General features: G+C 42.0%; 1 protein-coding gene across 1 annotated transcript in view; it reads right to left on the bottom strand.

The window, feature by feature from the left end:
- Nucleotides 1–25,948, bottom strand: part of Setd3 (SET domain containing 3, actin histidine methyltransferase) — a 68,182-nt gene that overhangs the window by 26,426 nt on the left and 15,808 nt on the right. Inside the window, exons 3-6 of the mRNA XM_041633311.1 lie at nucleotides 24,514–24,606; nucleotides 21,760–21,908; nucleotides 20,041–20,113; nucleotides 19,526–19,782 (exon numbers count right to left, since the gene is read on the bottom strand). Of these exons, the coding sequence (XP_041489245.1) occupies nucleotides 19,526–19,782; nucleotides 20,041–20,113; nucleotides 21,760–21,908; nucleotides 24,514–24,606 (572 nt within the window). The remainder of the gene's footprint in view (nucleotides 1–19,525; nucleotides 19,783–20,040; nucleotides 20,114–21,759; nucleotides 21,909–24,513; nucleotides 24,607–25,948) is intronic.

Genomic DNA, 25,948 nt, shown 5'->3' with positions numbered 1-25,948 from the left:
GGGAACAGAGCAGGACGAGTGGGCTATCAGGGAAGCCTAAAGGCCAAGGAAGGGTGGAGGAAGGACCTGAGATCTGCTGCTAGACTGTAAACAATTCAGGTGCTGGTACTACAGTCGTACCCCTTGGTCATAGCTGCCACTATCTGGCTTCCCCAGAAGTCATAACACATTTTGAACGAAAGTAAATGTCTACTCATCTTGTCATGCACACAGCCAATGTATGGATTCCTTTTCAATATTTTAAAGACATTATCTTTGGGACCAAACAAAAAGAAAAGAAAAGGACATCCTCAAAGGTTTGGGGCAATTTCAGTGAATACCAGGAGACTAGGGCAGGACAGGAGAGAGCCCCAGAGCACTTGAAGTTCAAGAACACCTTGACCTCCTGTGCCTGCTCAGAGCCCTGTTCATCAAGATGGGCAGAGGCTTTCCTTACCTGTTTCTGCACTTGGACTCCTCTCTTCAACACAGGATACTATTTGCCTCCAAAAATGACTTCCATAGGAAGAGCAGGCAGAAGCTGTGATAGTGATGTCAGCTAGACTAGGCCCACATGGTTCTGAGGGAATCTGGTGGTGGCAGGGATGTCTGGAGTGTTTCTTGTCAGTCCTTATTACAATCTGCATCAGCAAACCCCTGGGTACAGACCAGATAGCTTCTCTATTTGTTTCAGTGGAAACTTTTAGTAAAGACATTTACTAGTCATGAGAATAACCGTATCTTTCAATCTGCTATCTGCCTAAAGTATATGTCCATAAAAAAAAAAGCAGAACTTATGCCACTGGGTGTGGTGTACGCCCAAATAACAGCACGGGAGGAGGAAGGGAGATCTCTTGATTTTTTTTGGTCATTCCTGGCTATATATCAAATTTAGGTAGCCTGGATTACATGAGACAATGTCCTTTGTTTTTCCTTTTCTTTTTTTAAAAGCAAGCACTAATGAAATAAATGTAATATTTTCTGTGAAATTCTCATAAGCAAATAGGTGTGAGGACTGTAGGATGAACTACATCAGCAACAACAAAAAAAAAGGAGGAAAAAGAACAGATATAAAATCTTTTAAAAGGTTTTTATTAACCTCAGAAAAATAATCAAGTTAAAGTAACCAAATACTGCTGCAGTCAGGCCACAATAGTGCACACTTTACCTGAGATACTCCACGTCCCCTTTATTCTACCAAAACCCTCTGACGCAGAAGCTTATTTCATCAACTCAACAAAGTGGTGCTGTCTGCACCAGTCTTCATAGGAGATGGAATAGCAGAAGAGGACTTCTGCCCTCCCCAGAAATTGGCACCAAGGTTGGAGGCCAAATGCTGAAAATATCAACACTAAGATATTAGGTACATGCTGGAATTACTAAGCAGAGGCCACAGGCACTGTCAGCAGAAGCTGATCTTGCAGGTGGCAGGGGTGGGGCTCTGGAGAAGGACAAGCTCTGACATCTGGAACAGAGCAAGAGTAGCAGTGTTTGCTCAAGGACTGTACGGAGGAGAATGAAAGGTAAAAGAGGCAAAGCTGGTGGCATCCAAACACACAAAGTCCCAGAGTGGAGACATGGCCCAGGGGAGGAGCTCTGGGGACAACTCTTATCTGTGGAGCCCTGAGCAGCTCCAACTGTCTGATCTTAGTTTCTCCGTAGATAAAAAAAGACAACGCCAACCACCCACTTGTTCTGGTATCTGAGAGAAATCAAAGAATTTTATCTTTCCAGGAAAAAACAAAAAGGATTTAGAAAATACACTGGTAAGTAAAATGGAAATGAAGAAGCTCTCCTCTGAGGAAGGCAATATACCAAAGGATGAATCTAACAGACAAAATGAGAGGAGAAAGACTGCATTAATTAGTTTTCTATTGCTGTGATAAAAATAAAACACCCAGACTAAGGCAACTTATAGAAGAGAGGGAGTTATTTGGCTTATGATTCCAGAAGGTCAAAGTTTTGGTGGCTGGAGCAGCAAGATGACAGCTTACATCCTTTTTTTTTTCTGAGAGGGGGATATAGCCAGAGTTTCTCTGTCTAACAGTTCTGGCTGTTCTGGAATTCACTCTGGAGACCAGGCCAGCCTTGAACTCACAGAGATCAGCCTGCCTCTGCTTCCTGAGTGCTGGGATTGAAGGTGTGCACCACCATGCTCAACTGAGAGCTTTCACTTTAAACCACAAAAAGGAAGTAGAGAGTGAACTGGAAATGGTACAAGGCATGAAAACAACTGGGGCCCAAGAATTCAAATGCTTGAAACTTTGGGGACTATCTTAGTCAAACCACTACAGAGGGCAACAAGGTTTGAAAGTGTTTAAAAAAAAAAAAGCCTAACCAGGCCCAGTGGCACAGAGGCATAGACATATAGTCCCAGCTTCCAAGGAGGCTGATGCAGAAAAGATCTAAGTTCAAAGCCTTCTTAGGTTACAGATTGATTTCAAAGCCAGGATGGACAACTTAGTAAGATTTTATCTTAAAAAGAAAGGGGAAAGGGTGTGGGCATAACTCAATGATAGAGTGCAAGACCTGAAGTGTGCAAGACCTTGTATTCAAAAAAACCAATGGTGTGGGATTTCCTTCTGTATGCTGTGAATACCACTGGTGAATAAAAAAACTGCTTTGCCTGTTAATAGGGCAGAACTTAGGTAGGTGAGGAAAACTAAACTGAATGCTGGGAGAAAGGAGGCAGAGTCAGAGAGAAGCCATGTAGCCCCACCAGAGACAGACGCCAGAACTTTACCTAGTAAGCCACAGCCTTGTGACGATACACAGACTAATAGAAATGGGTTAAATTAAGATGTAAAAGTTAGCCAATAAAAAGCTAGAGCTAATGGGCCAAGCAGTGATTTAAATAATATAGTTTCTGTGTGATTATTTTGGGTCTGAGCTGCCAAGGAGCCAGAACGACCAAGCAGTTCTCCTTACAACATACCACCAACACCAAAAAATAAGGGCCAAATATGGCAAAGAACTGAGAGTGGCCTCCAGGTCTGTGGCCCTTTGGGTCAGCCTTTCTGTGTACTCACCTCAGATGCAGGAAGGGAACCCAAGCCACCTATACTTGACTGTATAGTCTCCAGGGGGTGTGCTAGTTGCACCATGGAGAATGTTAAGACTATGGCTGCCTTGCTGACTCCTTCCACTATAGTCCATGAGCACATTCTGCACCAAGGCTAAAGAAATGAACCCCATGCTAAGGTTCTGTGATCTGCTCTCTTGAGATTCTGACTCATCAAAACTCAACTAATTTTTTATTACATGTACACATGACTTAATTTTAAAGTTCCATTTAGAGATGGAGTTGTAGCTTGGTGGTAAAGCACTTGCCTACAGTACGTGAGGCAAGACTCTGGATTTGACCTTGAGCAGACCCTCCCTACAAAAAGTATCATTTAAAAAGGTTGGGGGGGGGGGGGGTGACAAGATGTCTCAGTGGATAAAACTGCTTGCTGACAAGCCTGAATTTAGCCCCCAAGAACCCACACGGTGGAAGAGAGAACTATCTTCCACAAGTTGTCCTATGACCTCTACATTCATGTCAGGCTAATTACCTGTGTGTGCATACTTGTTCCAGCATGTACGCGTGCATGCACATACCTATATATAGATACACAATCTATCTATATCAGAAGAGTACCAGAGACAGCAACAGTACCCCAAAAAGTAACTTGTATTTGTAAGCTTTAAAACAAAACCCAACTCTAATAAACCCACATCAACTGGTTTATTAATTATTAAATCAATCTCCCAGGGATCACCACCAACAGAACAGTTACCATCCCATAATATACACTGGACACAATGATTCTCCTCATCTGACCACCCTACAGTATTGATTCTGGTTTTAAAGTAAGTAGATTTTAATGTTAAGAATTCTATGTATCTACTCAGGCTGTGAATTGAAAGAAGCGTCTCCATACCACTCTCCCAGCACTTCCTGCTGAGCACCAGCTGCCGCAAGGTTCAATGTACTTCTCCCAGCTCTCTCCTAAGTGATCACGTGGGTAGGTTACCACAATCTGTATACCTAGACAATTTTATGACATACCTGACAGGTGGAAACACAACTGAACTACACATAAAAAAGAAAGAACAAATTCCTCCCCATCCAGCAAGCATCCAGCTACTCATCACACTTGTGTGCCAAGAACCAGATGGCAATTCTGATAAGAGCACACTTCACAGTCAAGTTGTTTCCTGGATTTACTCTTTTGTTCAGGAAAGCAATGGGAATTTCAGTTTTCATTACAGTTGTAACATTAAAGTTAAGCAACAATGAGAAATCCTGAGCTCTCAAAAAGATTTATTCTTTAAATGTGTGAGTCCTTTGCCTGCATAAAATCTGCTCCGTGGTCAGACTGGAAAGCATAAAGTCTCTAGCTACTGCAAGTCAGGTCATTTACCCTCATGTTCAGATACTACCTTTAAACCACCAAACAAACCTTAGTTTCATCTGTCAATATGACCCATACAAAGGTCTCTATCATAAACAAAACCGAGTTTTGTTTTAAACAAAAGGCTAGGAGCACACATGTTAGAAAGATCAAGATTTCTTTCCAGAAGCTGTAACACTTCCAGAAGCAAATACATAAATACGGTAACACATCTCATGGTAAGCCTGAGTCCCAACTTTCGTCTATTGATATCTGAGGCCAAATCATTCCTTGTTGCATTGTAAGACGTTTACAGCATCCATGATCCAGCTGTGACAGCCAAAAATGTCTCTTCCTCCCAAGGAACAAATCCTCAGTTGAGAACTTCTGGGCTGGATAAAACATTCTTGAGATGACTACAAAAAGCACTACCTTTAATATAAGACTGGTAGCATAAGAATATCTATTCAAAAAAAAAAAAATCCTTTGGAAAGTGACTCCAGAAATCACAAACTGAAAGACAGTCACAAAACCCAAATAAAATGAAGAACACATATTCAAGAAGAGAGGACCAAACTAAAAGCAGCCAATGGCAAGTTACTTCTTCATGATGAGACTTTCTGTACTGAGTGGTGGAAAAGCTTGAAAAATACTTAGTAAAGAAGATTACACAACACTATGAAAGTATTTATTGGTTACATATATTTTATTAAAATCAAAAAAATAGTAATGTTAAATAACCCTCCAAAAAACAGACACAGGATCTCAAATTTTTTTAAAATTATGTTTAAGTATTTAATTAATTTTATACTGATTGCATGTCTATAGGATGAACTTGAGGTCTACAGGGCTGAATAGAACATATTTTAAATGAGCAGAAGACTTGCATAGCTCTTTTAACAGAGGATGTCCATGGAGCTGGTAAGCGAACAGAAGCATGCTTACCACTTTAAGTCACCAGTGGAAATCAGAACCACAAAAACCTAAAATGTACACCAACACCAATGTCCCCAAGGACAAAGTGTTGGTGAAGAAGTAGAACAACTAGAAATGATTGCTGGTGAGAGTGCAAATTGGTTCAAGCACAGGATTGTTTAGCAATGTCTACTGAGACTAGATGAGCAAATATTCAATACTCCAGTAATCCTTCTCCCAAGAGATGCCCAGAAGAAGAGTGTGTATGTCCAAAGGGGAAGACACATATAAGGCTACTTTTAACCGTGCCAGCAAGATGGTCCAGTGGGCAAAGGTGCTTCTGTGCATGTGTGATGATCTGAGTTCAATCCTCAGGACCCATGTAAAGGTAGAAGGGAAGAACTGATTCCACAAAGTTGTCCTCTAACCTCCACATGCCCATTGTGACACATGTGCATATGCATGGGTGCACGTGTATACACGTACACATCCATTCACATTCTCTGTCTCTCTCTCCCATACCTGCCCATGATACTTTATTTGTCAGTTTGACTGGATTTAGAATCCCTCAGAAGACATGCCTCATAAGAATACCCATGAGGGTGTTTCTAGAGTTTACTAAGAGGGGGAAGACCCACACAGAATATGGACGAGAGCCCAATCAAAAGAGAGGAAACTGAGCATCAAGGGTCCTCTGTGTATCTTGACTGCAAATGCAATGTGACCAGCCACGGGGTACAGTCTCCAAGGAGCTTCTTCCCTTACGTTGCTTTATGACTGTTAAATCTGTCACAGCAATGATAAAAAGAAACTAGCACACAGCCTGAGCCCAGCAAACAACCAGTCTCCATGAGCAGAAGAAGCCAGGTATCACCTGTAATCCTAGCATCTGGGACACTGAGGCAAGAGAACTGACACTATACTCAAGTAATGGCCACAGGAAGACAGCTAATAAGGCTACTTATAACAGGACGGCACTGAGAATTACATGTTAGCCTAGGCTACAGGGTGAGACCCTATCTCAAAAGAAAGAAAGGAGAAAAAGAAAAAAAATGTAAATTTATACAAGAAAGTTTATAGAACAATGAAAAGGGGCTGACCTATTGCCATACACAACAACATGGACAAATCTCACAAACATTACACGGGGCAAGAGCAGCAGATGCAAAAGAGGCCATGGGCTCACCTCCACTTATAGGAGGTTTGGTGACAGTTAAGACACCTTGAAAAGAATGGGTGTCTACTGTCTGAGAAAGGACACTGAAGAGCTGTCATATCCTAACCTTGACTGTGGGTACTGTATTAAATTCTTGGCAACTCTACATGGTGTAGCTTAACTTTCATTTAAAACAAAAAACTAAAAGTCAAGAGGAAATTTCCCCAAAAAGGTTAACCTTTGCTATAGGGGTTATTAACTATTCCCTACCTCTTTTAAGTTACATATTATATTAACATTGGCTATTTTGAAAGTCAATGGCATCTGCTCATTATTGATAGCCATTTATCAGCTATCACGTCTTGCTCTTTTTTTTGTTATTTTCCACCTACACTGCCTGAGTAAACTGTAAACAATTCTTCAAAAAGTTTACACTTTAGACTGTGGGTGCTCAGCTCTACCTGGGACAACAAGCAGAAGAGGGACAGAAAGAATGGACGAGCTGGCAGATGGGAAGGGGTGAAAGGCTGCCTCAGCATAGGCCATGACTTAGGCCCCATCCCAGGTGAAAAGCTACTGACAGCTGATGATAGCTAGAGGAGGAAGAGTCATTTTTCTTTGGCATTGTAGCAACTGGTAGCCTATGCTCTGGGGATAGCACACCCACGTGCAAATGGGCAGCACTAACTGAACAAGGACATTCCCAACTGAAGTGGGATATTAAAAAGAAAAAATAATAAACCAGCACCCCACCGTTCAAGACAAAGTGAGCTTGGCACCTTAAACAGAAAAGGTAGTTAAAAATGCCATTAAATACAGACAAATCACTAATTAGCAGGAATCAAAGTACTCAAACAGAGGACATTTTCAATGCAAGCTCCTGACTTGCCAAACGGGAAGTCTGATGAGTTCTCACAGCTATACACAAGGCGGATCTTGACATCTAAAAAAGTATATGACCTTGCTAATGCTGTTCCCTGTTTCTAAATCCCTCCTTCACCTCCTCTGCCTACTTGCTATCTCATGACACACCAGGCTGACCTATAGTGAGAAGCCCTACCTCTGTGTCTCATTCTCTACATCTGCTGCTCCTCTCCCTGACTGTGGATGGATCCCACTCCTGCTTTGTATCGCCAGACTGGATTTAACAGACAGCTCCTTGTGGACAGAAGCACTCGGCCTCTCTGCAGAGCTAGCACTTGGCAAAGTTCCTCATGTATGAGTGACAACTTGCAATGTGGCTAGGTGGGAAGAGCCAAATCAGAAAGGCTACTAGAGGGCAACCTATTCTGCAGATCCCTCTCTGCCACAGGAAGTACTGTCACTCTTCTCAATAAAGTCTTGTTTGCCTTCCCTTCATAAAAAGGAAGCCAGATGGGTCAGAGTCACTAGACATACACAACTTTTATGTAATGAGGCACTTGCATGAGCAGAGAGACATAGTCCTTCTCTGTAGATCTTTTTTCAGTTTTTGAGCACTCCTAACATTTCAACACTAAAAGCAATACTCTGTCACTGTAGAATGAACCGACACGCTATAACTAATCAAGGGTTCACCTTCAGGTACCAGTAATCACATCATACAGGTCATAGGAGACGTAGCTATTAAAATAAAGCCAGTGTCCTTTTGGTTCAGGGGCCAGGGCCTCTAACTCACCTGAAACTTAAAAAAGACAACATAAGAGCAGGAATTTCAAGGCTGACAATATCATGTCTGATGTAAATACTAGCAAATAAAAACTGACATATTAATTTTAAACTCCTTCACAACATTTAAGAAAAAAACAAGAGACTGACACAAAAATTTCAGAACTCATTAAAGTTGGTCCTGAAATCACTGGCATATAGAAAGTGAAATCTGTTCGTTCTGACAGTTTTTCCTTCAGACACGCCCATATGTCACCATGGTAAAGGCTGGGTGAGCACTTCTATTAAACCCTCACTTGCACAAACTTACAATTTAAAAATAAAAATTTGCTCCAGACCTGATTTTTGCATGCAAAAGTCATCTATTTGAAACAATGCATTCTAAATAGAAATGAAATCCACAGGCAATACCCAGCAGGCTACTTGTGGCTACTACATCTTAAGCTTTGACAACGTAGAGTAAGATGGGAATTTAATATCACAATTTCCACTCCAGGTCTAGTAACAACAAGAAGATTAACTTGGAAACAGTACATTCCAGAAGCCTTAAGATCCTCTCTGATTCTCCCAAACTCTAAGCTTTACCAGGCAAACTGGTCTCCTGGCTGGGCTGGGCTTCACTCACTCTCACTGCAGAAGCTTATTACCCAATAGGCCCTGGTCAAGGTGACCTGCAGAATCAGAGGGCAATGACTTCTCAAGAGAGACAGGTCCCTATCCATGGTGCTCACACGAGAGAAGACACAGGTATAAAGACAAAAGCAACTCAAGATAGTAGTGGGACTATAAAGAAGTAAGTAGCACACAGCACAAATGACAGGGAATCATGTCAAGAAAATACACACTCAGAAAGACTCTAAACTAAAACCATAAAGTGAAGGAGTTGCTTTGGAAATTGGGGGAAGGCTCTTGCAGATAGCAAAGGCTTATCCAGTCCTAGGATCTCTGAGGAAAGGCCAGAAGAAAGGGAGTGGTAAGAGTGAAGGGACCAACAAGCACCACTGAGAAGTCCTGCCATTCCAATTTACTCCAAAGGTAAGCAGAGGCAGAGGAACGAAAAGATTGTCATTTATATTCCAGAAAGATCCTTGTTAGCTGTGTAGACACTGATCGGTCAAAAGCCAACCCTGGATGATGGAAAAGTGAATCTAAAGAAATGACAGCACTTCACAATCTAAATAAAAAAGCCTGACCTTGAATCTTGAGAAAGCTCATCCAGATCATCATGGAATCATTGCTCAGGATATTCTACAAATCCTGGTAACTCCAAAATGTGAACACAAGATAAAGGCAAACATCCCCATTCAGAAGAATAGAATCAACAACAGCATATTGACAACATACCTGTAATCCCAGCAGTTAGGTGGCCGAGGCAAGAAGATAACAAATTTGAAGGTAGTAAAGGCTATAATGGAGTTTGGACCAGCTTGCACTATATAACAATACCCTGTCTCAGAAAAGGAAAGAGGGGGCTGAGGGTGTAGCTCATCAGAACACGTGATTGGCAGGAATACCAGTCTGCCCCTGACCCTTTGCAGCCTGTGAAAGAGGCCATCACACAGATAATGTGAACAGTGCTGATTCTGAACTGAACTGGAAGGCCAGCAGATGACTAGGGTGCCAGCTCTGGGACCTTCCAAACTCAACTTATAGTAAGAGCAGGGCTTGTCTAAGGCTGCAGCTCAGTGGACAATGCTTGTCCAGCATCCCTAGATCCATGCAAATACTCAGTTCCTCAATGATGTCGATGTAATCACAGTTCCAGTGGGCTTCAGAATGTGGTGTCCACCAGAGTTATGTTTTACTTTGAACAACAGTTGTTGCTATTTCAGCTATGACTTTACTCAATAAATAATTACCAAGCACTAGCTCTGTGTCATCATCCCTAGCTATCCTTCTAACTGAGAATGAAACTAGGTCCCTGACTTCAGTGGTTAGCATTCTAGTTGAGGAGATAGAAAATAAGGAAACATGACATGCTATCAGATACTGATCTGCTTTTGGACAGAAACCAAGGTCAGAGGGCATGGAACATTGAAATACACCTCCAGGACACTGGGGCAGCAGCTAAAACTAAAATACCAATAAGCATTACACCATGTTCCTCCCTCTCTCCTTTTCTGGAGAGGTATCAGGCCTGAGTCCTATTACCAGGGATTTGCATATGTACTGCATCCATACAGGTGCTTCTCTAACAGGTGAACATCTGGTACTAGGAGACAATAAGTAATATGTGTGTATTACTTTGTTTGCTGAATGTCTACTCATAAACTGAGTGATAAAAGTCACAAGTTTGAATTCTGACAGGCCTGGCGGGCAGGGACTAAGGAAAGGGAGGAAGGCTGGGACCTTCCTAAGGAAGAGAGGAAATTAGAGCGTGGAGGGTAAGAGTGCTACAGGGAACAAAGCAGGCTTCACATGCGGGAGTCTAAACCTGAGCAGCTTCCACAGGACACGAGAACAGGCTACAATGTTCCAGGCTCAACGACTAAGTGTTGTCCCCTGCCCACTCTCAACACCAACATGATACGAGGTATAGCTTTACCACAGACAGAACCACGGACACAGGAAAAAAGTCTCCCAGAAGCCACCGAAAGTAAAGGCAGAAAAAATAGGAAACAAAGGGCATTGAATTCCCCAAAGATTCTAATGAAGAGTCTATCTAAATTGCAATGGCATTCACAGCGAGAAATTCAAATTAGATTTTAAAATGACACCTCCACAGTCTTTATGAAAATGGTGAACATCAGATACATGTTTTGCTGTGGGATAATGGTCTTGTATACTGTAAAGATTTGTCACTCATATTGGTTTAATAAAATGCTGAATGGCCAGTAGCCAGGCAGAAGTATAGGTGGGGTAACCAGACTAAGAATTCTGGGAAGAGGAAAAGCAGAGAGTCAGTCACTGGCCAGATGCAGAGGATGTAAGATAAGAATGCCTCACTGATAAAAGGTACCAAACCACATGGCTAAACATAGACAAGAATTATGGGTTATTTTAAGTTATAAAAGGTAGTTAGTAATAAGCCTGAACAATAGGCCAAATAGTTTGTAATTAATATAAGCCTCTGTGTGTTTCTTTGGGAAAGAACAGCTGTGGGACAAGGAGGGACAGAAACATCTGTCTACCATGTTTAAATGAGTAGTACACAAATGTGGGGCCCTCACAAAGAACAAAGGCACTCTTATACACTGAACGCACATTAGAAATGATGAGAATGCCTATCAGGGACACACAAGGACACACAGTTTAATAGGCCACTGAGCCTTGAACTTGAACAAAACTGTTCTAAACCCGATTCAAAAAGTACAGACATCACAGCACCCAGGAAGCAGCTCCCAAACTGTCTATTCCTCATGTGCACATGTGCACACATCCCTCCTTCTGGATCATTGGAGCCAAGGAGGTCTAAGGCTGTAGTTGGTGCAGAGTGCTTCTCCCATAGCACGAGGCACTAAGCTCCATCCTCAGTGCACTTCTGGAAAAACAACTAATAGACAGGGAGTCCTCTTATTGAGCTTCTCTTCCTCTCAGCAGTCACAAAGGCATGGTCACAGCTCTGTCCCACAGGGACTGCCATTTGCAGCCATGAGTTCCTGGTGATGTACACAAAAACTCTTTCTACCCACCACCCTCACCCCTGAACTTTTTCAGTACAGCCCCACAAGCATTCCATAAATGAATGTTGCTGACCTGAAGAGAAAAGGCACCCAGCAAAGTCACAGGGAAACCATGAAAGCAGAATTGTTATTGCCCTTCTACACCTCCTAACTTCCACTGTGGCTCCAAAGTTACTGAACACAAGAACCCAATGCTCACTCATCTCAGCACCTTTGGTCCGCTAACCTGGTGTTCATGGCATCATTACCCCTGACTCTGTTCCTTCACCCTCACTTCTGTTGCTCACAGCCCTCATTTAGTAGCTGTGGCATCACTATGAAGTAAGCTAAGAACAAAGCATTCCTAATGGAACCTTTGTCTCCAGAGACATGCTTAAAGAAGGATAGGCTAGAGAGTGACACTAGAAAGCACTACCCACACTACTTTCCATTCTGATGCCAAAGGAACTCTGTGATGTGTGATGCAAGATGCTGCATAGGATTTTTACCTGACATACGAAAAATGCTGCATAGGATGTTCTCCAAATAGTTCAAACTGAAAAAGAAATCAACTGTCACATGCAAAGTCATTTACAACAGTGTGTATCAAATCAACAGTGAGAGCAATGGATCATATAACCCATCAAATAAAACAAGAATCCAGGAATCCTTGTTGACATGAACCACTGAATAAATCAATAAATAGGAAAGTAGGGACAGCTATTCCTCAAAGTAAAATTCCAATACCTGAAGAATAAAAACAGAACAGAAAGTTTCCAGTTGGCACACATCATAGTCACACATGCCTAGTGCAGAGGACAGGGGCAGCACAAAAACTAGTATATGAGAATAGGGTATTTACTTGCTGTCCACTTTATTGGAACAAACATTAATAAAGCACATTAATTTATGTGTTCCCTGAGGACACACCTTGACTTCTATGATACTCTTGCCAAAAACATGATCTCAGTTTAATGTGAAAAACTTCAGATAAATATTAAATTAAAGATGTCTATAAAGTGGCTGTCAGAGTATTCTTCAAAACAATGCCAGAGTCTGAAAGGAACTGAGAAGACAGAGAAATTGTCAGCAAAAAGGAGAGCAGCTAGGGGGAGCTCTGTACCACCACTGACCTCCTGGATCATGTTTTACACTGCAGTTGTGTAAGGCATTACTAAGTCAGACTAGGCAACATGAGTGTGAGCTCTATTTTATAACTTGTCTATAAGCACAAAAGTTTTTCAAACTAAACGCTAAACAACTGGGGCTGGAGAGATGGCTCAGTGGTTAAGAGCATTGCCTGCTCTTCCAAAGGTCCTGAGTTCAATTCCCAGCAACCACATGATGGCTCACAACCATCTGTAATGAGGTCTGGTGCCCTCTTCTGGCCTGCAGGCATACACACAGACAGAATATTGTATACATAATAAATAAATAAATAAAATTAATTTTAAAAAAAAAGCTAAACAACTGAGCAGGGTATAATATGCGTTATTGCCAAAAATGCATAATCTCAACCTAACTTGAGAAATCAGATAAGTACAAATGAGTGACTTCCACAAGTACTCTCCAAAAAAAGAGTACCAGGGTCACAGAAAACCTTTGTGAAGTTGGGGGTATGGCCCAATGGCACTAGATTCAATCCCTAGCACCCCCCCCCACACACACACACAGTTGGATTCTACCTGCAGTTTCTGACCTCTCATCCTAAAAGCATCTGAAGATAGGGAACACTACAAGCTGGTGCTCAGAGTCTTCCACATAATTTCATGCATGTTCCTAAAAGGCATGTTTGTTACAGGGCTTTTGAATGACAGCAAGTGCATGTCTTGTGCTGCCAAAAGACAGATACAAGTAAAGCCACAGCAAACAGGACAAATAACTGTCTGTATTCAACCACAACTGTCATGGCACACTGAGAACCAAAAGTGGCATCTCTTTCTGCTTCTTGACAGGGTCCCAAGTTCAGAAGAGGCTGTAGCAGGTGCAGCTACAACTGCACTATGGTTGTTCATCTCTTCTGTCACCACAACACAGATTAGCTGGAGGTTGCCTGCCCAGCGAAGATACCCAATTCAAGACTGCCATACTACACTCTGAAGCAAAACTCACTATGAATGAATTCTCTCACACTGAAACAAGATACACAACTAATACACAAATCATTTTCTCCAAAAAAGGAAATCCAGGTAAACACGCAACAAGTCACCTAAACTGGGAAATGAATAAATGTTAAACCCTGTTAAGCCCGTAATCGATTTTAAAGTTTCAACACAGGAAAATGTGTGTCTTTGTGAAAATTCTTATCCTCAACATAAGCTGATGCCCCGCGTCATCAACTGACATGTTATAAAATGACTATCAGACAGCTTATTCTCAGACCTGTATCTTTTTCATTTGATCATTCAGCACAGTAAGGAGAGTAAAATCTAATTGGAGTTGATTCCACTTTCATACAAATATGTAGTTTCTAATCTGAGTTTAAGCCAAATCTTGTTTTTCCACTGATTTCTATCACAAAACTGGTTACAATGCTGCCATGTGGAAGTCTCACATGGAGCTGACCTGTGGTTACATTCTCATTTACTAGGAGCATTTTCTTAGCTGTAAAACTGCAAGTTGGAAAACCCAGGTTCTGCCTTTCCCCACCAGTCCTTTCTTCTCTGGCTCCTGTTCACTAACTGATGGAAATTTTATCCCTATTGAGGGCTCTCAACCCTTAGAAGCCTTTTCTAGCATGTAGCTTAGTCAGTTTCTAAACTTAGCTCTTAGACTTGGAGTGTTAAAATCAAGCTGCAGTACAAGGCTCCACCAGCAGGTGCTGCATCAACACCAAGTGGGCTCTCAGTGCTTGCCTGAGGCTCCTGTCATATGCTTACAACCTTGTAGAAGGATATAGTGATTGCTAAGCACCAAAGAATACAATCTCAGACAACCTATTCTCAGGTTCTCCCTGTTGCAAGAACTGTTATTCTACTTCTCAATAAAGCCTTGCTTGCCTGCTCTTCGTTGAAGGGGAAAAAAAAAAAGGAAGAAAAGATTACAGTGCAGGATCTGGAAGGACGCCTGGAAGACCAGACACCCAAGTCTCTAGTACACAAGGGAAGGGAAGAGGAGCAGAGGCCTGGCAAGACTCCATTTTAAAACAAACACTATAAAGCAAGCTAAAATCAGTTCACTTGAACTAACAAAAGTGCCCACACCAAGAAGGCCTTGACCAAAGAAATATTCTGGAAAAAGAGAACACAGGAAATAACTTTGTCTAGGTTTTAGGCAATCAAGAAATAAGTGACCAAAAAAAATAAAATAAAAAAGCAATACAAAGAAATCTAAATCTTAAAGAAGTTTCTGATTACTAGAAGTTAGTCATGTTGCATTTAGAATAAAACTCCAAACACTGGGGAACAGTGTGATGCTCTCTACTAATGGGCACAGATCTGTCAAGGACCAGGGTCACACCACAGACACACGGAGGTGTGGAGCACTTACTCTGAGCCTTGACAAAGGAACTCTCAAGCTGGCAGTCAGATGTTCTGAAGAGCTAGATACAGACACTCAGGAAGATGATTCTAAGGGGAAATCACAAGCTAGAAATGGAATATGGACATCTTTTCCCTGCGGCCTGGAAAGGGCTGTGACAGAGCTCACAAATATTTCTCTAGGGGATGGTTCTCATGTTCCTTGTAAAGATGAAGATTCTCAATGCAGAAACAAAACAAACAAACAAAACCTAGAAGGCAGATCCTGTGATAAAAATGTCAATCAGGGTGTAAATACAACACAGTGGGTGCTCTCCTCCCTCTTTCTGAGTGCTAAGGCACAGACATTGTACTGCCCCTGGAAAAGCATGAGAAAGAGCCCTTCACCGCTCCAGAAGAGAAGACAAGGACAGCAAACAAAAGTAACATCTGTATTTACTGATTTATGACTCAACACTTTCGAAAGTGATGAGACTATTCTAAAACAAGAAAAACAGCTGGACTCAAAAAATGGTTTTCAATGAGTGATATGGCTAATCTTGGTTGTCAACTTGACTGCATCTGGAATTGGCAAGGACCCATGCTGCTGGGCACTCCTATAAGAAACTTCTCTTAATTAGATTAGAAGACCTACCCAAACCTGGTCTCACCTTCTGGAGGTTGGTGGTCCACATGAAAAGACATAGAAGAAGGAAACTTTTTTTCCAGTTCGCCTTCACTCTTGCCGGCAAATTCACAATCCTGTTGCTGCAGTCGGTATTAAATCTTTAAAATTCGAACACAGACTGAAGACCAGCAACTCTCCAGGAACCCTCTAGAACATCAGCATCAGATTGCGACTGCAGAGACTTACAGCCTTATGGACCAAATAACTACCAGATTATTTACTTTTCTGTAGTGAGACAGATGCTGAACTCCTTGGATCACAGACTGTTCATTCTACCAGTTGTGTGTGTCTAGCTAATACAGGACAGATGCTCCTTAAATCTGCTACCATATTACTGATGCACACCTGAGCTCATGGGCTGGGTCTCAGGTTATGCCCCCGTTCTAAGCTGCCTAGAGTGCTTATTCCAACAGGCACTTAATTGGAAATCCTAGCTAAGAAACTTTCTACAGGCCAGACATGGTGGAGCACAATCTTAATCCTAGTATTTAGGAGGTGAGGGCAATCAAATCTCTGTGAGTTTGAGACCAACCTGGTCTATATAGCAAATTCCAAGTCAGCTGGAATTACATAATGAGACTTTAGTTTTTATTTGTTTGGTTTTTTGTTTTTGTTTATTTTTTAAAGGAAAGGAAGGAGGGAAGAAGTGAGGGAGGGAAGAAGAAAAGGAAGGAAAGAGGGAGGGAGAAAGAAAGGAAGTGGTAATGGTGGTGCACAACTTTAATCAGCACTTAGGAGACATAGGCAAGCATATCTCTGAGTTCTGAGTTCAAGGCCAGCCTGGTCAACATAGCAAGTTACAGGACACTCAGGGCTACACAGAGAAACCCTATCTTGAAAAACAAACAAATAAAGAAGACTCACAGAAAAGAAAGCAAAACTTTCTACAAACGTTCATTAGGCATTTTCAACTTGAACGGTCCCTTCTGTTCCTTCTTTTCATCATTTAGTGATGGTTATGTTTTCTTTGGAAAAAGAATTACAGCAGTTAGCTAGGCATGGTGTACAGCATGCTTGTAATCCCAGCACAGAGGCAGAAAGGTGACCATACACTCAAGGCCATCCTAGGCTACATAACAAATTCCATGCCAACCCAGGGCAATATAACAAAATTCTGTCCCCCAAAAACAAAACAAACAAACAAATAAAATAAAAAGGAATGAGAAGGAGGTTAAGGAGGAGGAAGAAAATAACCATGGTGTCAGACTGCACTGACAGGTTAACAGTGTGGCACCCTGGGTTCTGGAGAGGAGTGGCTTTTCCACCATGCCAACCTCACTTTGAAATAAGTCATTTTACACTATTTTAGATTACAGAAAACATTAAAACCTGTATGAACTTTAAAGACTAAAAACATAAGTTCCCAGACTAACCACAGGACTGTAAGGACTGGACAGTTCTGAGTTTGTGACTATCCTGTGGCTCTGGTCTCTAGGCTTTCAGGAGGCTCTTCATTATCCTTGCCCACCAGAAACTGCAGGAGAAAAGGTTAAGAAGTCTGATGTATCCCAGCACCAGGAAGAAGAAAAACAGAAAAAAAAAAAAAAAAACCCAGAAAAAAAAAACTGTAACAACCAAGTAACCTGGGCTGAAGGATTGAAGGATGCAGACAGTGACAATTACAGCAAGCCCAGGGGCTTCACACAGGTCAGCTCCTTCTGTCTACTTTCCCCTAGAAGCTGGGGCTGTATCTTCCCACCTTACAGTCAAGGAAAGCACAGCACTGCCCACTGTGGCACAGTACAGTGCTAAGTAGTGGCAAACAAAGTAAGTAAGCCCTCCCAAATCAGCACCAGAGCCCACCCTGGTTACTACATGGCACCAGCTGAGTAAAGCAGCCCATTCCAAATCCATTTCCACAGCAAGTGAGATGGACCAGAGATGTGACTTATGTCAAAGCCTATGCTCGTCCCACATGGACACTGGGCTTTTACCACACAGATTACCCTCTACTGCTTTGTTCTGCCTATACCACACTCAGGATCCTCCAGTTTGGGGCCCTTGCTAATAAGGCCTCCCAGCTAACCCACATAAGTGACTATACCCCAAACCTAAAGTTCACACACATGTGTACGTACACACACATGCATAGGGAGAGAGAGAGAAACACTCAGGGGCATACACAATGCCACATCAGAGGCATACACAATGCCAAGGTGCTCAAATAAAAACTAAGAATAAAGGCATAACACTTGCAAATGGCAAAAAGCCACACCAAATGTCAAATGTCTGGGACATTGTAAATAAAGAGGCCAAGTTTTAATCTGGCTCCATCAACAGTTTTTTAAATTAGACAAACCTGAAAGAAAAAGCTGTATTATCATTCTTCATAATGTCCTAACCTTGAGGTTTAGAAAAGCAAAGCAGTTTCTATGAGGCAAGGATCATGTGACTTGAAATAGTTGAAATATTTGGCAGGAGGGAGATGTATTTCTGAGAGGAATATTTCTATAAAGCAAGCGCATTGTAAAACTAAAACAATGAATCGACGTTGGTGGAAGAATGCTTACCTAGCAAGCACCATTTCCTAGGTTCCATCTACAGTGTGTGTACATGTACACATATACACATACACACATACACACACACACACACAGAGAGTCATCTTTAAAATGGGTAAATAAATAAGTGAAAATAAAGTAATGCATAAAACTATTCCATAAAGCAATAAAATGCAATTGCCACATCTAGAAAGCATAACAAAACACTATGGACAGATGATTTCTAAAAGAGCCACACCAGTCCAATTCAGGCTGCCAAACTGCTCAATGAAAGGGAGGGACAGCAGCTACCATTCCTGCCCTCCAGTCAGGTGAAGCAGGACAGAAGTGGACCCGAGTACTGCAAAGGAGTCCAGAGGAGACACCTGCTCAGCTCGGGGAGGGCACTGCAGCACTGGCTCTGCCCGCACTGGCTCTATCCTTTCCTGAAGCAGTGATGGGACCCCCAAACACAGAAAGCCAAAAATAAACCCTCCAAAGATTTGTGTATGACACTTCCACTTAGAACTCCCTAAAATATAATACCTCGTACACTTTGAGAAACATAAGCAAATCACCTGCAGTTTACATAACTGTCATTTTTTTCAACTAATGAATAGAGTAGAAATTAATTTTTTTAACTTTTACCAATTTGTTTCCTAATATTTTAAGTTTTTAGTTTTTATTAAATCTATCCATTTTATCTATGAATGTTTTGCCTAAATGTGTGTCCGTGTACTGTATGAGTGCCTTCTGCCCACAGAAGTCAGAAAAGGATGTCAGATTCCCTGTAACTGGAATTACAGAAGGCTGTAACACATCATGTAAGTGCTGAGAATTGAACCCTGCTCTTCTGCAAAAGCAACAACAGCTCTTAACCTCTGAGTCATCTCTCCAGCCCCTACAAATCAATTTTAATTTTCCTAGAAATACAACACACAGGGGACCTTTTTTATATCCCATGAAGTTCACAGCCTGTAAAATCTCTTGATAATCTCACTTTCAAAAAGCTCAGTGACTTTAGTCAGTGAGAAACTGCTGCTTGTATCGATCCTGGATGCTGATGAAGCCAGATACACTTAAAACTATATGGTAGTAGTTCTGCAAAAATGGAAATGATAAAAGAAAGGTACCTAAATACCCTTTAGCTTAAAAGCAAAGTGCTTAGGGACCTGTAAGAAGATGGGCACACATGCACAGGTCCATTCTTCCCCACCTGCTCACCTGGATGACTTTATAGAAATAGGCATACTGGCGTGCTGTGTTTTTATACTGGCTGAAGACATCATGGATGGCTTGTGTCGACTGAAGACATCGCACTTCCTCTTCTTCAAAGTAGAGAGGGGTGTCATATTCACTGGGGAGAGTCTGAATGTACGGCTGCCAGAAAGAGTTGGGGCTGGCTCGCTCACACAGCAGATGAAAGGCCAGTGCAATGTTTCCCATGGCTTGGAGAATTCGGTCTTGAGAATATAGGGGCCCTGAATCAATCCAGAAGTTAGCAATGTAAATGTCATGAACTCCTTTAAAAAGCCACCACTTAAACATGCAAAAAACCACAGCGCAAAACTCCAAGGTCACATGCATCCTTCTCCGGACATAAAATAGAAAACATTTAATATGGATTTGAGGACCTATATCATCAGTTGAAAAACAACCAAGCATGATCTTTTATCATTAGGAATGAAATTTTATATATTTATACAGCTTGTACATTGCCTTAAACAAATTATTCTTACCCAATACTGAATTCTTAGCAGACTCAACAGTCATCAGTAGCTTTCGTGGAACCCATAAAAACAATTCTTCTGCCTAGAGAAAAAAATAAGAAAACAGTAGACTCTCACAACATGATCTCAACCACATCTACTGTCAGAAAGCCAACCACAAGAAATACAACACAGCTATATATCAGCACTTCTAGGAATCAGGTATGTTTTAAATATTCACATGTGTACTGTAGTTAAATGAGTAGAAGAATAACATAAAATCCTATTTCTGGGAGGAAAACTGGCACTACATGGTCCTTATGCTGATGAAACAAAACAAGACTTCCAGCGTTAATTTGTGGAGTAGAACACAAAGGTATGTTTTACTGCTTGCTATACTTTCAAGTTATAAAAATGAAATAATCCTTACCCTCATATTTTACAAGTAAAGTGCTTCTTCTGCTGAGGTCATGGACCAGAGCAGAATCCCTGCTGCACAGGTACTCAAACACAACATTGGCCCAAGTACCAGCCCACAAATGTCCTTGACCTCACTATTCTGTTCCCAATATATATATGGGGATATATGACTGTGTATGTCTGTGCTTATGTCTACTGCATAACCCAGCCTAGAGCTCTATCATGGAGGACAGGACCAGGACAGGGTCAGGTGAGAACTAGGAAGAAGGGCCTCCACAGAACCCAATACACAGCACCTTATAAACCTGCACCTTCTAGCCTCTAGAATGTGAGGATACATGTTCCCAAGAAAAGCGCAAGACAGGCCACAGCTAAGATATTGGGCAGTACTGGCATGAATGAGGCTTCTTACCTGTTACATGAAAAAAGCCTGTGGCATCTTGCCTCTGACAGTGTCTAATATTTCAAAGCTTTTCTGTTTTGTTCCCTGCTGTAGATTGTAAGTATCATACAGGGAAAAAACTCATTGTTTTTCGGCAAATCTGGCATAATAACAAATGAATATCCCTTACACAGTAGGTACTCAACAGATATCTACAGTGCCAGAGTTGTGAGGACAAATGGAGAGAGCTTAGCCAAAAATCTGTTGGAGGCATAAGGGGACCAAAACAATAATATCCATTTCCTCTACCCAACTTCACCAACTGAAAGATACAACACTATAATAAAAGTGTCACTCAAAATATAACCTGCTGAGTTTGAGAAGCAGGCAGATGCTCACACCAAGTCACAGGCACACTGGCTCCCCACAGACCCCTTATGTGAGCTTGCCCTGTAAGGGACGAGGTGGAGAGCACAGAGCAGATGAACACCCTGAGCAACCAGCACCCACAGGCTAAGCCCAGTTCCTTATCCCCAACTGGCAAAGAGACTAAGTTACGCCCCTCCTCTTCAGGACAGCAGGACTGAGGAGCAGAGAGACTGTCTCAAAAGTATCTCTCCAGATGTCTAGCTCTCCTCTCCTCTCCCTACTGTTTTTGGTGCTGCCATTTCCATGAGTGGCACTTTCAGTAATCCAGAACAAGGGTCAACTTCCACACTGCCTCCCTTACCTCCATCAATCACAGGATCCCATGTGCTCTCCTCCCACAGTAAGTCCAAATCCTTTTCCTTAGTTGACTCTCAAAATCCTATCAGGCACGTTCTACCATCTCCTCGTGGAGGGTTATAAACACCTGGCTCTAAGGCTGGGCTAATGACACAATCTCAATACCATGCAATGGTTCAAACACACTTAAATCCCTTTAGACCAACAGATAATAAACTCACCTTGATGTCTCTTGTTGCTCTCAAACCAAAGCCCTCTTCTTTGAAGTTAACCATTTCAAACCCCTCGACAGAAGCCCCGTTTTCAGAGGCCCATTTCATTAGATCAGGGAAGTAATCTTCTCTTTTCCCATCAAAAGTAACAGACAGACCTATATCATCCATGTTGGAAACAAGAGCTACTTTAGGTCACATGTCATCACACAGCTCTAGAGCATACAGGTAGAGCACAGCTCACACTGGCTCTTAACACCCATACCTTGAAATAATCAAAATTAATCACCAGGTAGTCATGGTACATACCTGAGCAAGCTCCAGGAAAGGGGAATCAAAATCCCAAACTCTCTGCCAGTCACAGAGAAGTACATCCTGATACTGTGTGACAAGAACATTGAAGACAAGGTGCCTCTACTAGATAGTATTAATGGCAAAGGCAGAGAAGACTTAGTTACTACAACTGTGGCTGAGATCTGCCACATAGCTAGCGGCTTTCCTCTTAAGTCTGATATGTCATCTCGCTTGTCACAATGTCCTTAACACAAAACTTAATCCATAAGATCAGTAGTTAGTCTCTGTGCACTGGTGCTTGGGGAGAAATAAGGATGCTTTGCAGGCCTGAAACTAAGGACATAGAGATGCAGGACTAACACCAGCAACTAGAGGAATCTAGATGAGTGTGATCTGAAGGTATCCACATATAAAACACCATGAGTGTTTAAAAGCCAGGCATGTGGCTGCAGAGATGGCACAGCAATTAAGAGCACTGGCTGCTTTCAAAAAGCATCCAGGTTCGATTTCTAGCACCCAGATGGTGGCTCATAACTCCAATCCCAGAGGATCTGATCCATTCTTCTGGACTCTATGGGCACCAGACATGCACATGATGCATTTACATATATGTAAAGCAAAACACTCATACACACAAAATAATAAAGCATAACTAAAGAAAAAAGTTAAACTCAAGCACAACAGTATTTATGTAAATTTATATATAATTGTGCTTGTATTTATAGTTATATGGGCTTATGGGGAATACAAACATTCCTGGTAAAAACAAATACCTTGAAAGTAAGAGCAGTATGAAACTTTATATAGCTCTACCTGGAATATTTTATTTTTTAAACCAAATACAAAAATTAAAAGAAAGGAGGAGGGTAAAGATGAGCAAGTGGGAAGAAAGAAGGGAAGACCTAACACAATAAAGTTCAGCAAGTGTTCCATCTGGGTAGGAGAATCTCAGCCCCCTTCTTTTCTGGACTTGCCATCAAGTTTAAAATAATCAGGAAGGTGAGAAGTCAAGCACTCAAATAACCGTCACACTCTGATAAGAGTGGGGAAAGAGGCATGCTATTAGCATGGAGACAGGCACAGACCCACTTCACCTCCCTGGGAAGTTTCCTGACACATTTCTTTTCTTTTTGGCGGGGTGGGGAAGGGGTTGAGACAGGGTTTCTCTGTAGCTTTGGAGGCTGTTCTGGAACTAGCTCATGTAGACCAGTCTAGTCTCAAAGTCACAGAGATCCGCCTGTCTCTGCCTCCTGAGTGCTGGGATTAAAAGCGTGTGCCATCACTGCCCATACCTGACACACTTCTATGCCATGTCATCTGAGCTATAGAGACAAGTGTGCAGATACAACAACAGGTTGGTTACTTCAGATAAATGAAAAGCAACCATTTTATTTTCAGACTCCAAAGAAGGTTCTCATATTTTGTAATGTGCACTCCTTGTTTTCTCTGCTACCTTCCATGTAGCTGTGCATACCAATCTTCTTCTGCTTTACAGGACAACAACAACAGTTATATTGAAAAAGCTTTTCAAACCAACAGTCCATTTGCCAACTTAGCTAAGAATAGTTAAGATGGCTACCAAATATGCCCTTTGTGTTTACAAACACAGCTTAAGAGGTAGGGTGCAGAGACTAGAGAGACGACTCAGTGACTCTGCAGTTAAGAGCACTGGCTGCTCTCCCAGAGAACTCAGGTTCAATTAATTCCCAGCACCCACATGGTGAAGCACAACCTTTGTAACTCCAGTTCCTGGGGATCTGACACCCTCTTCTGGGTTCCACAGGCACTGCACTAGTACACGTACGTACATGCAGGCAAAATATTAACACAAATAAAATAAAAGCAAACCTTAAAAGAAAAAAAAGGAGTAGGGTGTAGTTCAGTGGTACAAGGGCATACTTAGAATGTACCCTGGGTTCAGTCCTCAGCAGTACAGTCCCCCCTCCCCCCCAAAAAAAATATATAAACTCACACAGCTTAAGAAATTTAACTATCTCTTAATCAAGAGGACTGGGGCTGGATGTGGTGGTTCATGCCTACAACCCCAGCAACTAGAAAGGCTGATATAAAAGGACTGCCATTAGTGCAAGGCTGGCCAGGGCTACATAGCAAGACTCTGTCTCTAAGAAACAAAAGATGGGCTAGAGTCAATCATAAGCACTTGGTAAGATACCAACCAAATCAACACCACTTGACATGTCAAAAGAAAAAGAGTTAATACAAGGCTCATACACACATCATAAAATAAAACTGAATAAAAGCCATGCCATTTTAGCTCCCAGGCACAAATGCTTCCCCCCTATAGCTCAGCACCAGCGCCTTTCACTCTCAAGTGGACAATCGTCTCTGGGGGCCTTTCAGGGTGGCTATCTCATCTTCTATAGACAGGTATGACCTGAGGCTTTACCACTCAGAAGCAACTAACCTATGCCCAGCTTCCCCTCAACAGCATCATTCCAACAATTTTACCTTTTTGCTTCTTTCTTATCTTCTCAACCAGAGACCGGATCTGAGTGTACTCTTCCCATTCTTTTCCTGGGCCTGGTGCAGGACTGCTGCATTCTGTAATGTGAAAGCCACTGAGTAAGACACTCCTCCAATTTAACCAATTAGTCTAGAGATGAAGGAAGGTTTCCATCCTGTTCTTGGCTTATGTTCAAGGACAGACCTACTGCAGTCAGGGTAATAAACGTGTGACATAGAGAGTGGGTGGGTATACTCTGTACATTTTTCAAAGCATAAAATGGCTATATCCCCAAGGATGCCCCTCACTTAACTTCAGCCCAGTGGCCTCATGTGAGTTTCCACCTGTTAATAACTCTCCTCAAAATATACCTGTAAACAGGTAAAATCTGAAAGCAAAGCTAAAATGTAAAACCATTACCCCTGATCTCTTCTAGGTGCTCAAGGAGCCTTTCTGGCTGAGTCTCAGAACAATGGCTCTCTAAGGACACCAGCTAAATTGGATATAAGGACAATTAGCTGACAAACATTTCATTCACATCCATGTGTATGTGCTGCATCGAGTACTCTGGAGGAGCTACAAAAGAGTTACGCGGTCATGTAAAAAGATGTTAAGAGCCTTCTGAAGAAGCTGAACTGCAGTGCCAACACCAACCAGTCCTGGAATACACTGGCAGCCAGCCTCCTGGCAGCATCGCCTTATTAAACATTATACCAACTTAAAGACAGTCTCCTTCCCATGCTCCTGCCAAACCCACTGTCCCCATGTCACTAAGGGAAATAACATGTGGCAAATAATTAACATGATCTGGTTATGTGCTGACGCCTAACTTTTCAGGTTAACCAGTCTGACTTCATTCTTCCCCCACCAAGTGCTGACTGAGGCCCTGAAGTGTAACAGCAAAACAGGAGTGAGGGCTGAGAGCCACCTGTGTTCTGATGGGAGAGAGGGAGAACAATGATGAGATGCACGGGCAGTGGAGCTCAAAGCACCCTGGGAGAGACTTGATAGTGGTCTGGTCTGGCTACTGGTTGCTTTCTATTTTTGAGGAAATGTTCCATTTTTACTTGAGGTTGAGCTGTCACATAACATAAACATAAGGGGTAAAGGTCAACCCAAATAGAGGGGCAAAAGATCATGGTTATGTCTAAGGCATCAGCAGTACCAGTTTTAACTTACAATTCAAGAATTATCAAAGTATTTTAGCATAAAAAAAAAAAGTGTAGGTACTGACACTTCATCTCAAACTAGGAAGCCTTGGGTTTCATGTGAAAACCAGAAACACACTTACATAAGCACACTGAAAGTAAAGGTGAGCCATTCTAGAAGGTTGGCTCCCTGGGAGGCATGCTGGGCTTGCCTAGGACTGAGAGACATGATACATCTTCACAAATCAAATCTCATGCGGTCCTTGTCAGGTGGCTGCAGACAGTGATCTGT

The sequence above is a fragment of the Microtus oregoni genome, unplaced genomic scaffold (genome assembly GCF_018167655.1).
Source record: "Microtus oregoni isolate MIOR12 unplaced genomic scaffold, Mior012 000043F_ref0000047, whole genome shotgun sequence".
NCBI classification, from domain to species: domain Eukaryota; kingdom Metazoa; phylum Chordata; class Mammalia; order Rodentia; family Cricetidae; genus Microtus; species Microtus oregoni.
Note: the sequence above shows the minus strand (reverse complement) of the source record. Positions and strands in the feature narration are given on the sequence as shown.